Source organism: Chiloscyllium plagiosum, unplaced genomic scaffold (genome assembly GCF_037043375.1).
Source record: "Chiloscyllium plagiosum isolate Xiang-an unplaced genomic scaffold, Cpla_swu_hap1 HiC_scaffold_7, whole genome shotgun sequence".
NCBI classification, from domain to species: domain Eukaryota; kingdom Metazoa; phylum Chordata; class Chondrichthyes; order Orectolobiformes; family Hemiscylliidae; genus Chiloscyllium; species Chiloscyllium plagiosum.
In genome coordinates, this window is record NW_028270145.1 from 36,581,436 (window position 1) to 36,594,706 (window position 13,271).

Here is a 13,271-nt window from a genome sequence, read left to right on the forward strand (position 1 = left end):
GGAAGCTTTACCTTATTTCTAAGCCTGTGCTGTAACAGTCCTGGGAGTGTTTAATGGGAAGAGTGTAGAAGGAGATTTACTCTCTATCTAACCCTGTGATATATCTATCCTGTGAGTGCTAGATGTGGTCAGTGGAGAGGGAACTTATTGCTAATAACTTATTGTTGACTGTCTGGTAGGATTCAGTGAGATTCCTTAATTGAATTCCCAGGACAGATATCCTTCATTTCAAAGAGTGAAATATTCATAAAGTCTCAACAGGGCACCAAATAGGAAACGGATGAAGTCCCAAAATGTAGGGGTAATCTCAGCAAATGTGCTTTGCTGCTTGGTGTTTGGATAATTCTGAATCAACTGAATGGGAGTTACTGTGTTGTATAAGATAGCTTTCTAAACTGTGAAACAGAAAATCTCCCTCGTCAGCCTCCTACACAGTTTTGTTATCTAGGCCGTGGCTGCTTGTAGAGAAGCGACCACATCCTGTCAGTTAATTGGCTTCCTTGTGACTATAATAGTCATTGTTCCTGCTTCACCTGAGAAGGATAAACCATGGGCATCATGAAGCGTCTGGGTCACTTTGCCGCTTGGTTCCTCTGCCTTCTAGAGGTCCTGCACACACCAGGTAATTATTTCTGCTTTTTTCCCCTCTGGTCTCCTACAGCATTATATTACTATGCAGTCTAGATTAGAGTGGCGCTGGAAAAGCATAGCAGGTCAGGCAGCATCCGAGGAGTAGGAAAATTGATGTTTCGGGCAAAAGCCCTTCATCAGGACTGAACCCATTGATGTGCAAGAGAAGGATTTATATTTTGATTCATAATCTGTTTGATCACCCAGCTGACCAGTACTGGTATGGGCTATTGGCTTAGATCTTGGAACATCACCCACTAATGTTGACTTTTTGGTATTAAGTGTTAAATCAAGGAGGTTTTGGAAAACTTGCACAACATGTAAACTTTCAGCATCCAGTTCTCAGCGTTGCTCTATAATGGGAATGTAAGGATCATGGAATCACAAGGGTGGCAAGAGAAACGAGGGAGTACATGATGAATGGTAGGATCCTGGGAAGCACCAAGGATCAAAGGGACAGAATCCCCACAGTGTGGAAACAGGCCCTTTGGCCCAATAAGTCCACTTCAACCCTCCGGGCCGTTCCCCTACCCTATTATCCTACATTTATCCCTGATCAATGCACCTAACCTACACATCCCTGAACACTACGGGCAATTTTGCATGGCCAATTCACCTAACCTGCACATCTTTGGATTGTGGGAGGAAACCAGAGCACCCGGAGGAAACCCATACAGGTACGGGGAGAATGTGCAAACACCACACAGACAGTCGCCCAAGGCTGGAATCGAACCCGGTCCCTGGAGCTGTAAGGCAGTAGTGCTAACCACTGAGCCACCTTGATGTGCCTGTATGCCATTCCTTATGGTATCAAGGAGGCGATAAAATGAAAATCCTTTATTAGTCAAGGCATAGAGTTTAAGAGCAGGAAGATTATGCTGGAATTGTATAAAATGTTGGTTTGGCCACAGCTAGAGTATTATGTGTGGTTCTGGAATCCATGTTATAGGAGCCATGTGACTACACTAGAGAAGGTGCAGAGGTGATTTACTAGGATGTTGCCTGGGTTGGGGAGTTTCAGTTATGAAGAGAGATTGGAGAGAATGGGGTTGTTTTCCTGAGAGCAGAGGAGATTGAGAAGGGACATGATTGAGATGGATAAAATTATGAAGAGTATAGTTGGCGTAAACAGGAAGAAACTTTTCTCATAATAGAGGGATCAATGATCGGGGACATAGATATAAGGTAAGGGGCAGGAGGTTTAGAGGAGATGTGAGTCAAAACAGTTCACCCAGAGAGTGGTGGTAATCTGGAACTGTCTGCCTGTAAAGGTAGGAGAGGCAGAAACCCTCATAACATATCCGAAGGATACCAGCCTATGGACTGAGTGCTAGAAAATAGAATTAGAATAGTTAGGCAATTGTTTCTGACCGGCAGGGACGTGATGGGCTGAAGGGCCTTTTTCTGTGCCGTGGATCTCTATGAATGTATGACTTTATGACTCCAGCTATGAGGGCTTGAGATTCAGAGGAAAGGCTCATTTGGGCCTTTTCTCTCGCAGAGAGGATAGATGGGGAGTGTTGGGAAATTTTGAAAGACTTCCAGAGACTGAATAGGGAATGGCTGCACCCAATAGTTTGCAAGTTGTGAAGAAGGTTGAAACTAAACAATCCCAACAGGAATTGTGAGAAATAGTTTCACACAATGTTAAAAGGATTTAGAAGGCCTTATTACTATACGTTTGATAACTAAGAATCTAAGAGTATATGAGGAACTTGAGGTTAAAGCAGATAGCTTCAGGTGAAGAGTTAGCAACAGACAAAAAGACAGCTCACAGAGCCTCCAATGTTACAATAACAATGATTGATTATTTGGCCTCAGTACCCCTGGATTTAGCTTGTTCCTGACATAAGTGATCAAGTGATTCCTGCTCATGTGTCTGAATGGATCATGAGCTGAAAGTGGATTCAGGATTGTGAGAGTCTCCAATCTAGTTCCCATTAACATCCACTGGAAGCAAAAAGATTTGCATTTTTGTTGTGTCTATCACAAGTTCAGAATGTCACAGAGTGTTTCGAGTCAATAAAACAATTGGGAAATATAATCATTGTGAAAGTGTAGTCAGCACAGCAGCCAACGTATGAGATAACAAGACGCCGTGACAATAAATGAGATTACTAACCAGATCATCTGTTTTAGTGTTGTTAGCTGAGAGATAAATCCTGACCCCAGGAAGAATCCCCTGCTCTACATGCCTGGGCAGGCAGGAACATGGTCATCCAATTGTTGGCACCTCTGGCAGTGTGGCATGCCCCAAGTGCCACACATATTGAACTGAAAACTCTGGATGGGGCTGGGGTTTGGTGTGGTACTGGGAATGGAGGACAGCGAGATAGAATGTAGCTAACGTCTCTGAAACCAGGAGACTTGAATTGCACCCTCACCCATCTTTCAAAAAGAATGGCCTCAAATAACATTCATTGCGTGTTTAGGTCTGAAGAATTGTACTTTGTGCCATTCCTGGCCAATGATTGAAGTGGGAAATTTGATCTGATTGTTGCAACAAAGTGTCAGAAGAGGCTGACTGGGCATGCTCACTCAAAGAACAGGTACATGTAACAAATACCAAGAAAGCGCTGGAGAAACTCAGCAGGTCTGGCAGCATCTGTGGATAGAGAAACAGAGTTAACTGTTTCAAGTGCAGTCAGAATCCTTTTCGTACAAAGTCATCCTGCACTCAAAATTTTAACTCTGATTCTCTCTCCAAGGATGCTGCCAGATCTGCTGCGTTTCTGCAGCATTCTCCATGTTTGTCTCAGATTTCCAGCATTGACTGCATTTTTCTGTGATTGGAATAGGAATCTATGGGTTTCAGAGTGGTACCCTCCACTTTGACAGTCTCTCAGCACTGACAGATGTCACTGCCATACCCTGGAGTCCTGGGGACACAGTGCTGGCAGTGCCTTCCAGTACCTCATGCAGGTAGGCCTCAGTCTCAGTTTAGCTACATACGGTTTGTAGGCCGAATGCTGAAGAGAAAAAGCCAGGGCTGTTCTCCACCCAAGCAGCGTCTTGTGCCTGGCTCATAGACAGGGAGCAAGTGCAAGGAGCCCTGGAGGACTTTGACTCACCAGTGTCCTGGCCAAATGCAGAGTTCCTCCATAATTGGGATTTAGGTGCCTGAGCTTGAAAAGCCAGCATACACATCAAAATCCACAGCGCAAATCTTTTGCATGAGGTTTTAATCCCATATTTGGAAATCGAAAACCTGAAATTCGGTTACTTAAAGGGTGAATGTTTAGAGGCATTCTATTTCACAATTTCAGACATAACATTCTGTAAGGCAGAAGGGAAATGATCAAAGGCGCACAGATGGAGTTCTGATACAGATCAGTTCTGATCTAATTGAACAACAGAGCAACCAGAAAGATATGAGCACAAGTATTGTTTCACTGAAAAATATCTCAGAGAGAAAACAAAAACGTTGCATATTTTTCTATTTATTTGTTCATGGAATGTAGGTGCCACTGGCTCGGCCAGCATTTATTACCCCATCTCCAGTTGTCCTTGGAAACGTTGTTGTGAGCTGCATTCTTGAACCGCTGTTGTTTATGTGCTGTACATAGGCCGACAATGTCATTAGGAGCAATTCCAGGATCTTTATCCAATGACACTGAAAAAACCAACAATACATATGGAATGACACCATTTCCCCACTCCCCAGAAACACAATTCTGCCATTGTTTCTCAAAATCCTTTATTTGCCAGTCCTCCACCCCAATTCACTGTGCACTTCCAAGTACTCTGCAATCTCATTCTTAATAACAGACTCCAAAATCTTATGAATGACTGTAATCAGGTTAATAAGCGTATAACTTCCTGTCTTCTGCCTCCCTAATATCTTAGTCAAGGGGTGTCACGTTAGCCATTTTTCAGTCCTCTGAGACCCTCCCTGACTCGGAAAGATCGCCACCAATGCCTCTCCAATCTCCTCAACTAACTCCTTCAGAATTCTGAAGGGATAATTGTGGGAATTACAGACCAGTCCGTCTTAGGTCAGTGGTGGGCAAAGTATTGGAGAGGATTCTGAGAGACAGGACTAATGATTACTTGGAAAACCATAGTTTGATTAGAGATAGTCAACATGGCTTTTCGAGAGGCAGGTCATACCACACAAGCCGAATTGAATTCTTTGAAGATGTGACAAGACACATTTAAGAAGGTAGAGCAGTGGATGTGGTGTATATGGATTTTAAGAAGGCTTTTGATAAGGTTCCCCATGGGAGGCTCATTCAGAAAGTAAAGAGGCATGGGATACAGGGAAACCTGTCTGTCTGAATATAGAATTGGCTGGCCCATAGAGGACTGAGGGTGGTGGTAGATGTGTACAGTGTGGAGCTTGGTGACCAGTGGTGTTCCACAGGTATCAGTTCTGGGACCTCTGCTCTTCGTGACTTTTATAAATGACTTGGATGAGGAAGTAGAAGGGTGGGTTAGTAAGTTTGCCGATGACACAAAGGTTGGTGGAGTTGTGGATAGTGTGGAGGGCTGTTGTAGGTTGCAACGGGACATTGACAGGATGAAGAGCTGGGCTGAGAAGTGGCAGATGGAGTTCAACCTGGAAAAGTGTGAAGTGATTCATTATGGAAGGTCGAATTTGAATGCAGAGTACAAGGTTAAAGGCAGGATTGTTGGCAGTGTAGAAGAACAGAGAGATTTTGGGGTCCTTGTCCATAGATCCCTCAAAGTTGCCACCCAGGTTGATAGGCATATCAAGAAGGCATATGGTGTGTTGGCTTTCATTAGCAGGGGGATTGAGTTTAAGAGCCATAAGGTTATGCTGCAGCTCTATAGATTCCTGGTGAGACAATACTTGGAATATTGTGTTCTGTTCTGGTTGCCTCATTATAGGAAAGATGTGGAAGCTTTAGAGAGGGTGCAGAGGAGATTTAGCAGGGTGGTGCGTAGACCAGAGGGCATGTCTTATGAAGAAATGTTGAGGGAGCCAGTACTTTTCTCATTAGAGCAAAGAAGGATGAGAGGTGACTTCATAAGTGGTGTACAAGATGTTGAGAGGCAGATGGAGTGGGTAGTCAGAAACCTTTTCCCAGGGCAGAAATATCAACAATGAGGGGGCACAATTTTAAGGTTTTTGGAGGAAGGTTTAAGGGAGATGTCAGAGATAGGTTCTGTACTCAAAGAGTGCTGTGTGTGTGGAATGCACTACCAGCAATGGTAGTAGAGTCAGATACATTAGGGACATTTAAGCAACTCTTGGATAGGCACATGGAAGTTAGTACGATGAAGGGTATGTAGGTTAGTCTGATCTTAGAATAGGATAAAAGGCCAGTACAACATCGAGGGCCGAAAGGCTGTATTGTGTTGTACTGTTCTATATTCTGTGTTCTATGTTCTTGTCCATCCGGTCTGGGTGATTTATTCGTGTACAGACCTTTCAGTTTCCCCAGCACCTTCTCCACTACACTCACCTCTGTCTCCTGACTCACTTGAAGGTCTGGTACGCTGCTGGTGTCTTCCACTGTGAAAATTGATGCAAAGTACCTATTCAGTTCTTCCGTCATTTCTTTCCTCCCCATTACTACTTCTCCAGCCTCATCTTCCAGTGGTCCAATGTCCACTTATATCTCTCTCTTCCCTTTTAGATATCTGAGAATAACTCTTGCAATCTTCTTTTATAATACTAGCTAGCTTACTCTTATATTTCATCTTCTCCCCCTTCATTGCTTCTTTAGTTATCCTCTACTAGCTTTCAAGGACTTCCCAATCTGCTGGCTTCCCATTAATCTTCACCAAATTGTATACTTTTTCTTTTGCTTTTATGCTGTTCATCACCTCCCTTGTCAGCCATGGTTGCCTTGTCCTCCCTTTAATATGTCTCATCTTCCTTGGGATGAATTTCTGCTGTACCTCCCAAATTACTCCACAAAATTCCTGCCATTGCTGCTCCACGGTTTTCCATACAAGGCTCCCTTTCCAATCGACTTGAGCTAGCACCTCCCCCATGACTTTTAGTCAATTGTCGTACTATTACATCCTATTGCAGCTCTTGTTCTCAAATTGCAAGATGAATTCTAACGTATTACGGTCACTGCCCCCTAGGTGTTCCTGCACCTCAAAGCCCCTAATCCAGTCTTCCTCATTACACATCACCAAATCCAGAATTGCCTGTTCCCTCAAGAGTTCTATCACAAGCTGCTCTGAGAAAAAGAACATCCTTGTGGACGTTCCATAGACAACTTTTCTTGGGATCGGCGACCAACCTGATATTCCCAGTCCACCTGCAGATTGAAATATTCAAGCTATAGGTTGTGACTGCCTGGAACACAGCATCAATGTAACTCTCCCACCCCCACATCCGCCACAGCTTCTGAAGTTCTGATCCCAGCTCATTAACTCTGAGCTGAGGTTCCTTGAGCTGCAGCCACTGATTGCAGATATGGCTGCTACATCATGCAAGAACAACACATCGCCTTTTCTCACATAGTTAATTAGCTTTTTCACGTATTGTTCAGAAAATATTATTTTCAGATAGTCCCCAATTTATTATACACTTTTCTGAACCTACTATTATTATTTAAGGCTAGTCCCTAATGTAAGTCCTTCATTAACCAATCAGTTGACAGCTTCTCTATGATGTCACTTAAAATAATTTAAAACAACGTGAACACCATAATGATCAAAATCCCTGGGTTGAGGTAGCGCTGCCTTTCCCTCACTCAGGTGAATCTGGACACCTTTTCCGTTACATAGGCCACACAATCCTTGGGTTTAAATGGTACTCCTTACCCCTGGCACTGCCCTTCCCCCACTCGTTTGTGACTCATGAATCCCATTTAGAATATATTTTGTTTCCTAGATTGACATGCATGTGGCTTTGTTTAAATGTCAACAATGGCACATAACTCAGGCACCAAAAATAGATCATCATCCAGATTAACAGTATGCTGGTGGTAGGTCCACACTCTGTCGTCACTCAGAGCTGTTGATCTGTATCTCAGTGGAACAAGCTGCAGTCCACTGACAAAGAATATAGGCTCATCTATGTCATTCACTCCCACACCTTGCACACACAAAGGTTGGCCTTTTGATTCAGCAGAGGACCTCTCCCTCTACAGTTGCTATAAATTATGGAACAACCCCAACATCATTCCTGTTGATTGTTTTAGCTCAGCGTTCACCTGCAGCCAGACAGGATGCTCGAAGGAAAGCCCAGTAAAACTTGTGAATGCTGGACACTGGTCTAACTTGTTTTGTATACCTCAGAACAGCGCTCCAGTATGATATGACCAGTACACTAATTTGCAGGCGTTCTTGTTTTATTTACTGGTTTTTCCCTCTGGGACGTGACTAGAGTAATGGAGAATAATGAGGGCCAGTGGCCTGAATTTAGTGCCTGAGTTGATGAGGGCAGTGGATTGTTGGAAATCAGAGGTCAGTAAGTTACAACTTGCTTCTTGCAATATAAGACTGGGGCAAATTTTCATCCTCCTCACACAATTCACAGTGCAGAAACAGGCTGTTCAGCCCAACTGATCTGTCCCAGTGTTTATACTCCAGATGCACCACGTCCCACTTGAATGCACTCTTATCCCCCCGCCCCTGTATCTGTCTATATACTTCTAAACCAAGCATGCAGCAAGTGTCCCAACTTCTCCCGCTGCTATCCCTTATACACACCAGTAGTGTCAGTGCCCACTCTACCTGCTCCTGGTCATGGCTCCTGCCATGTTCAGTTCTGTCATAGGGCCATATCTGTTCTGTCAGTATGAAATGACAGCCCTGGGTGTTTCACTGTGGATTACAAAATCTAATTCTGTGCCTGGACAAACTTGCTTCTAATCATGATCAGGTTCTAACCTGACCACAGCCAAACGAGCTGCCTGACTTCATGGTTTGTTCTCTTCTCATGCTTTATCTTGCGGTTCAAACTCTGTGGCTTTGTTGTGTGTGGCTAACTAGCAGTCATTACCTGTAGAAAACCACGCAGGAATCTCGACTGACCAGCATATGGTTAAGAAACAGCCCTTTCAGAACTGGCTGTCTATTTCTATTTATCCACTTTCCCCTTTCAGTATAAATCAGTCAAATCTAACCAACAGTCTCTCCCTAATCTGTTGCTTTCCTTGTCTCCTTTTATCAGATTGATACTCGGCACTCGCTCCTTCCTCTCTGATCTCTGAATTCCCCATCCTCCCTGGATTGATAACAAGGGCCATTAAATCCCTCTGCTCAAACACATTTTTTCTAAGGACTTCAACTCAGGCAAACCCTCACGTTCTCCTGATCCCATTCGTTCATGTGAAGAACGCTGTGTTTGACGAAAAGCCCTTGCTCATTGTCTGCTAATGCTTCACCTGAGCCAATGTTCTTGGCAGTTATTTTAAAATATTGTTAGTTTACCATTTCCCTCTACACCCTAGGTGTGGGTAAAGAACAGTTCCGGAATCTACCTCAGGCAGTTGTTATTTTGAACTGCATGCCTCCAACTTGTTAAATGAGCTAACCGCTACAAATCAGTAACTTGAAATAAAAACCTGACAGGGAGAAGGTGAGGACTGCAGATGCTGGGGATCAGAGCTGATTTACCTGCAATCTTCTTCCTGACCTCTCCGCCCCCACCCCCTCTCCGGCCTATCACCCTCACCTTAACCTCCTTCCACCTATCGCAATTCCAACACCCCCCCCAAGTCCCTCCTCCCTACCTTTTATCTTAGCCTGCTTGGCAAACCCTCCTCATTCCTGAAGAAGGGCTTATGCCCGAAACGTTGATTCTCCTGCTGCGCTTTTTCAGCAACATATTTTTCAGATAAAAACCTGACAGTCCACTCATCACTTGCCAACAATTTATATCATCACATAGAATCCCTACAGTGTGGAAACAGGCTCTACAAGTCCACACTAAGTCTCTGAAGGGTAACCCACCCCACTACTCTACATTTCCCCTGACTAATGCACCTAACATATACATCCCTGAACACTATGGGCAATTTAGCATGGTTAATTTGCCGAACCTGCACATTCTTTGGACTGTGGGAGGAAACCAGAGCACCCAGAGGAAACCCATGCAGACACGGGGAGAATGTGCAAACTCCACACAGTCACTTAAGGCTGGAACGGAACCTGGGCCCCTGGCACTTTGAAGCAGCAGTGCTAACTACTCAGCCACTGTGCCACCCATATCAAATGCATGTTGACCACTTGTATGTGGATCCTCCTCTGTTCTTTTGCTATAATTTGAAGTTCACTGCTACTTCGGGGGTTGTCGTACAGTTTTGATCCTCTATCCAATTATTTTATGACCCTAACAAAATCATCAGATTATGTTATGATCTGGTTAGGAGCCAGGAGCCTTTATTTTTAAAGTAAAATGAAGGTAAGATCCAGGGGACTTACAAAAAGGAAAAAGCCGCAAGTTTTACAGATCTCAGAAGTCAAGATTTTACTACACAATTTAGGACAGTAATACAACGTACAACACATATCTTAGATTAGATTACTTACAGTGTGGAAACAGACCCTTTGGCCCAAAAAGTCCACACTGACCCTCCAAAGAGCAATCCACCCATACCCCTACATTTACCCATTCACCTATCACTACGGGCAATTTGGCATGGCCAATTCACCTAGCCTGTGGGAGGAAACTGGAGCACCCAGAGGAAACCCACACAGATACGGGGAGAATGTGCAAACTCCACACAGACAGTTGCCTGAGGCAGGAATTGAACCCGTGTCTTTGGCGCTGTGAGGCAGCAGTGCTAACCACTGTGCCACCGTGTCACCCATATGTGACTTATTTCTAGCACCAGAATTGACAAATGGTAACCATAGGTAATTGACTATGATTGAACAACCCATCATTCACATCAAATAACAAATGTTAGATTCATAGAGTCATAGAGATGTACAGCACGGAAAGAGACCCTTCAGTCCAACATGTCCATGCCGACCAGATATCCCAACCCAATCCAGTCCCACCTGCCAGCACCCGGCCCATATCACTCCAAACCCTTCCTATTCATATACCCATCCAAATGCCTCTTAAATGTTGCAATTGTACCAGCTTCCACCACTTCCTCTGGCAGCTCATTCCGTACACGTACCACCCTCTGCGTGAAAAGGTTGACCTTTAGGTCTCTCTTATATCTTTCCCCTCTCACCCTAAACCTGGGCTCCCCAACCCTAGGGAAAAGACTTTGCCTATTTACCCTATCCATGCCCCTCATAATTTTGTAAACCTCTATAAGATCACCCCTCAGCCTCTGATGCTCCAGGGAAAACAGCGCCCGCCTGTTCAGCCTCTCCCTATAGCTCAAACCCTCCAACCCTGACAACATCCTTGTAAATCTTTTCTGAACCCTTTCAAGTTTCAAAAACATCTTTCCGATAGGAAGGAGACCAGAATTGCATGCAATATTCCAACAGTGGCCTTATCGAGTCAAATCCCATGGCTTTCTCAGTAACTCCCTCCGGATGTTAACGATATAATGGGTCACCAAATCTTCTTAATATTTATGAAGGATTATAGTTCTACACATTCTCTCAGGAGACAGGCCATCATGGACTGCCTCAGCAACTGCTCCTGTTATGGTCGATCACATACTGTCCAGTCCTGGGTTCACACTCCCCGAGGCTCTGAAACAATTCTCCAGTGCTTATTTGCCAGCACAACTCCAACTTTTCACTGACAGCTAACTTCGCCAATCTAAACCTGTCTCTGGGTATTTCTGCTCTGCTCTTGCTCAATGTATGATCCCGTCTCATCCTCACAGCTGCACTGACGTATTAACGCTTGTGGGCTTCTTCTGAGCTCCCCATGGTTTCCCCCAATATGTCGTCCCATTTCAGATCCCAGGAGTCCAACTCTTGGCTACCTTTTAGTTCCTAGTCCCTATGTTTGTTCAAGTAGCACTGGACCACCCAAATGTTTAGACTTTTTCTCCGTTAAACAGTTAAAATTCATTCATCCTAACATGGGGCCTGCCCCTATCTCCGTCTCTCTTTACAACTGTCTGTGACCTCAGAACTGATTCTCAGTGGCCCTTGTATGGTCCTAAGTGACCTATTGAAATCCTTACAATAAGACCCATCAGTTCTGCAGGGCAGTATTGAACACTGCCTACCCCCTAGTCCAGAACTGAAGTTGCTCTGCATGTTACATTTCACAGAGATTCCTTGGTCCACCTGGATATGCAGAACACAAATTTTATCATACCACCTTGTTTTTAATTATCCTGCTAATGACTACAGATTTGCTAAATCATTAGAATTACAAATAAAAATTGTCTGTAATGATGTTTACTTCCTTTGATGGGCCATATTAGTTTGATGATAAGTGATTGAATTCTCAATTGCCAACTTCCTCTACCTCTCTCACACACTTTGCAGGCCCTCCTCCCAACTCTTCCACCCTCCTTCACTCACAGCAGCCCTATTCCCATCTCCCTCCACCCCTCACCCACTCAGCAGTTCCTCTTCCCACTCCTTCCATCTCGTGTATCTTTTGGAGATGGCTCCACCTGATGCCCTCAACCAACTACCAGTGGAAACTTTCCTTCGATAACAATTTCCAAACCCATGACAACATCTTTCCACTTCCATCTGGAAGGACAGATACATGGGAACACCATCACCTGCATGTTCCTGTCCGAGCCACTCACCATCCTCATTTGGAAAATATTGCCATTCCTTCAGTGTCACAGGGTCAGAATACTGGAACTCCCTCAAGGCCATTGTGGGTCTTCCTACAACACACAGACTGCAGTACTTCAAGAAGGCAGCTCACCACCACCTTCTCAAGAGCAACTAGGGATAGGAAGTAATTGCTTGCTCAGTCAACAACGCATATGGCCCATGAAAGAATAAAGGAGAATTCTTACATTTCGACAGTTGAAGCCACAGGTTAAATGATACTGTTTGACCCACTGTTCAGTAGTTATTTGTTTCTGCTTAAGATTAAGTTGTATTCCTTTGTCTTTCCCCCTCTCTGCCTCAGCTCTCGCGCTTCAAGTTCTTCAGCCTAGACGAATTCTGGCAGACAGCCACAATGTCACTCTCGAGTGTGCGTACAACACCACTGGAGATGGACCTTTTGAGCAGTTTGGCATCACCATTTATAAAGGAGAACCCAAGGATGACACTGAGGTCTGTGCTATGTCCTTCAATAACAGTGCAAATCATTTCAAGACGGCAACTGCTCCAAACTGTCAGGCACAAATCCAGAACGGCAGTGTCTCAGTAACACTCAGTGGGCTGAACACATCCCAGAGTGACTTGTACATTTGCCACATGGCGAAAATACATCCGCCTCCCTACATCGAGGGCAAAGGAAATGGGACTTGTATTTTCATCGCTCCAGAGATGCCTGGTGAGTGCAGACATCTGAAATAAAAACAAAATAACTCTCCACGCACTTGGGCAACAACTCTGGATTGAGAAAGACACACAGTTAGCATTTAAGTCTCACAGTCTTTTATGCAGTAGAGGCATTTACAGAGAATAGGTTTTTAACTGGGGAAGATCTAAAGCAACAGACAGGAATGAATAGTGAGATTCTATGAAGGGCTTTTGCCCGAAACGTCGATTTCGCTGCTTCTCGGATGCTGCCTGAACTGCTGTGCTCTTCCAGCACCACTAATCCAGAATCTGGTTTCCAGTATCTGCAGTCATTGTTTTTACCTCCT

The 13,271-nt window shown here is 44.4% G+C and overlaps 2 protein-coding genes across 10 annotated transcripts in view; one reads left to right on the top strand and one right to left on the bottom strand.

Annotated features, from left to right (window-relative positions):
- LOC122551450 (uncharacterized) overlaps nt 1–13,271 on the bottom strand; it is a 71,696-nt gene that overhangs the window by 52,731 nt on the left and 5,694 nt on the right. For 3 of the 7 annotated variants that reach the window (XM_087988929.1, XM_087988930.1, XM_087988931.1), the window contains exons 2-3: nt 6,060–6,109; nt 4,121–4,243 (exon numbers count right to left, since the gene is read on the bottom strand). The exons of 3 other annotated variants lie outside the window; for them this stretch is intronic. In XM_087988929.1, the coding sequence (XP_087845055.1) occupies nt 4,121–4,243; nt 6,060–6,109 (173 nt within the window). Of the gene's footprint in view, nt 1–4,050; nt 4,244–6,059; nt 6,110–13,271 lie in introns of those variants that run through there. One more of the 7 variants, XR_015757626.1, reaches the window with a different exon arrangement.
- Nucleotides 496–13,271, top strand: part of LOC122551447 (cytotoxic T-lymphocyte protein 4-like) — a 43,709-nt gene continuing 30,933 nt past the window's right edge. For all 3 annotated transcript variants that reach the window (XM_087988926.1, XM_043693372.2, XM_043693373.2), the window contains exons 1-2: nt 496–622; nt 12,584–12,955. In XM_087988926.1, coding sequence (XP_087845052.1) covers nt 550–622; nt 12,584–12,955 — 445 coding nt within the window. In that variant the 5' untranslated portion in view covers nt 496–549. The remainder of the gene's footprint in view (nt 623–12,583; nt 12,956–13,271) is intronic.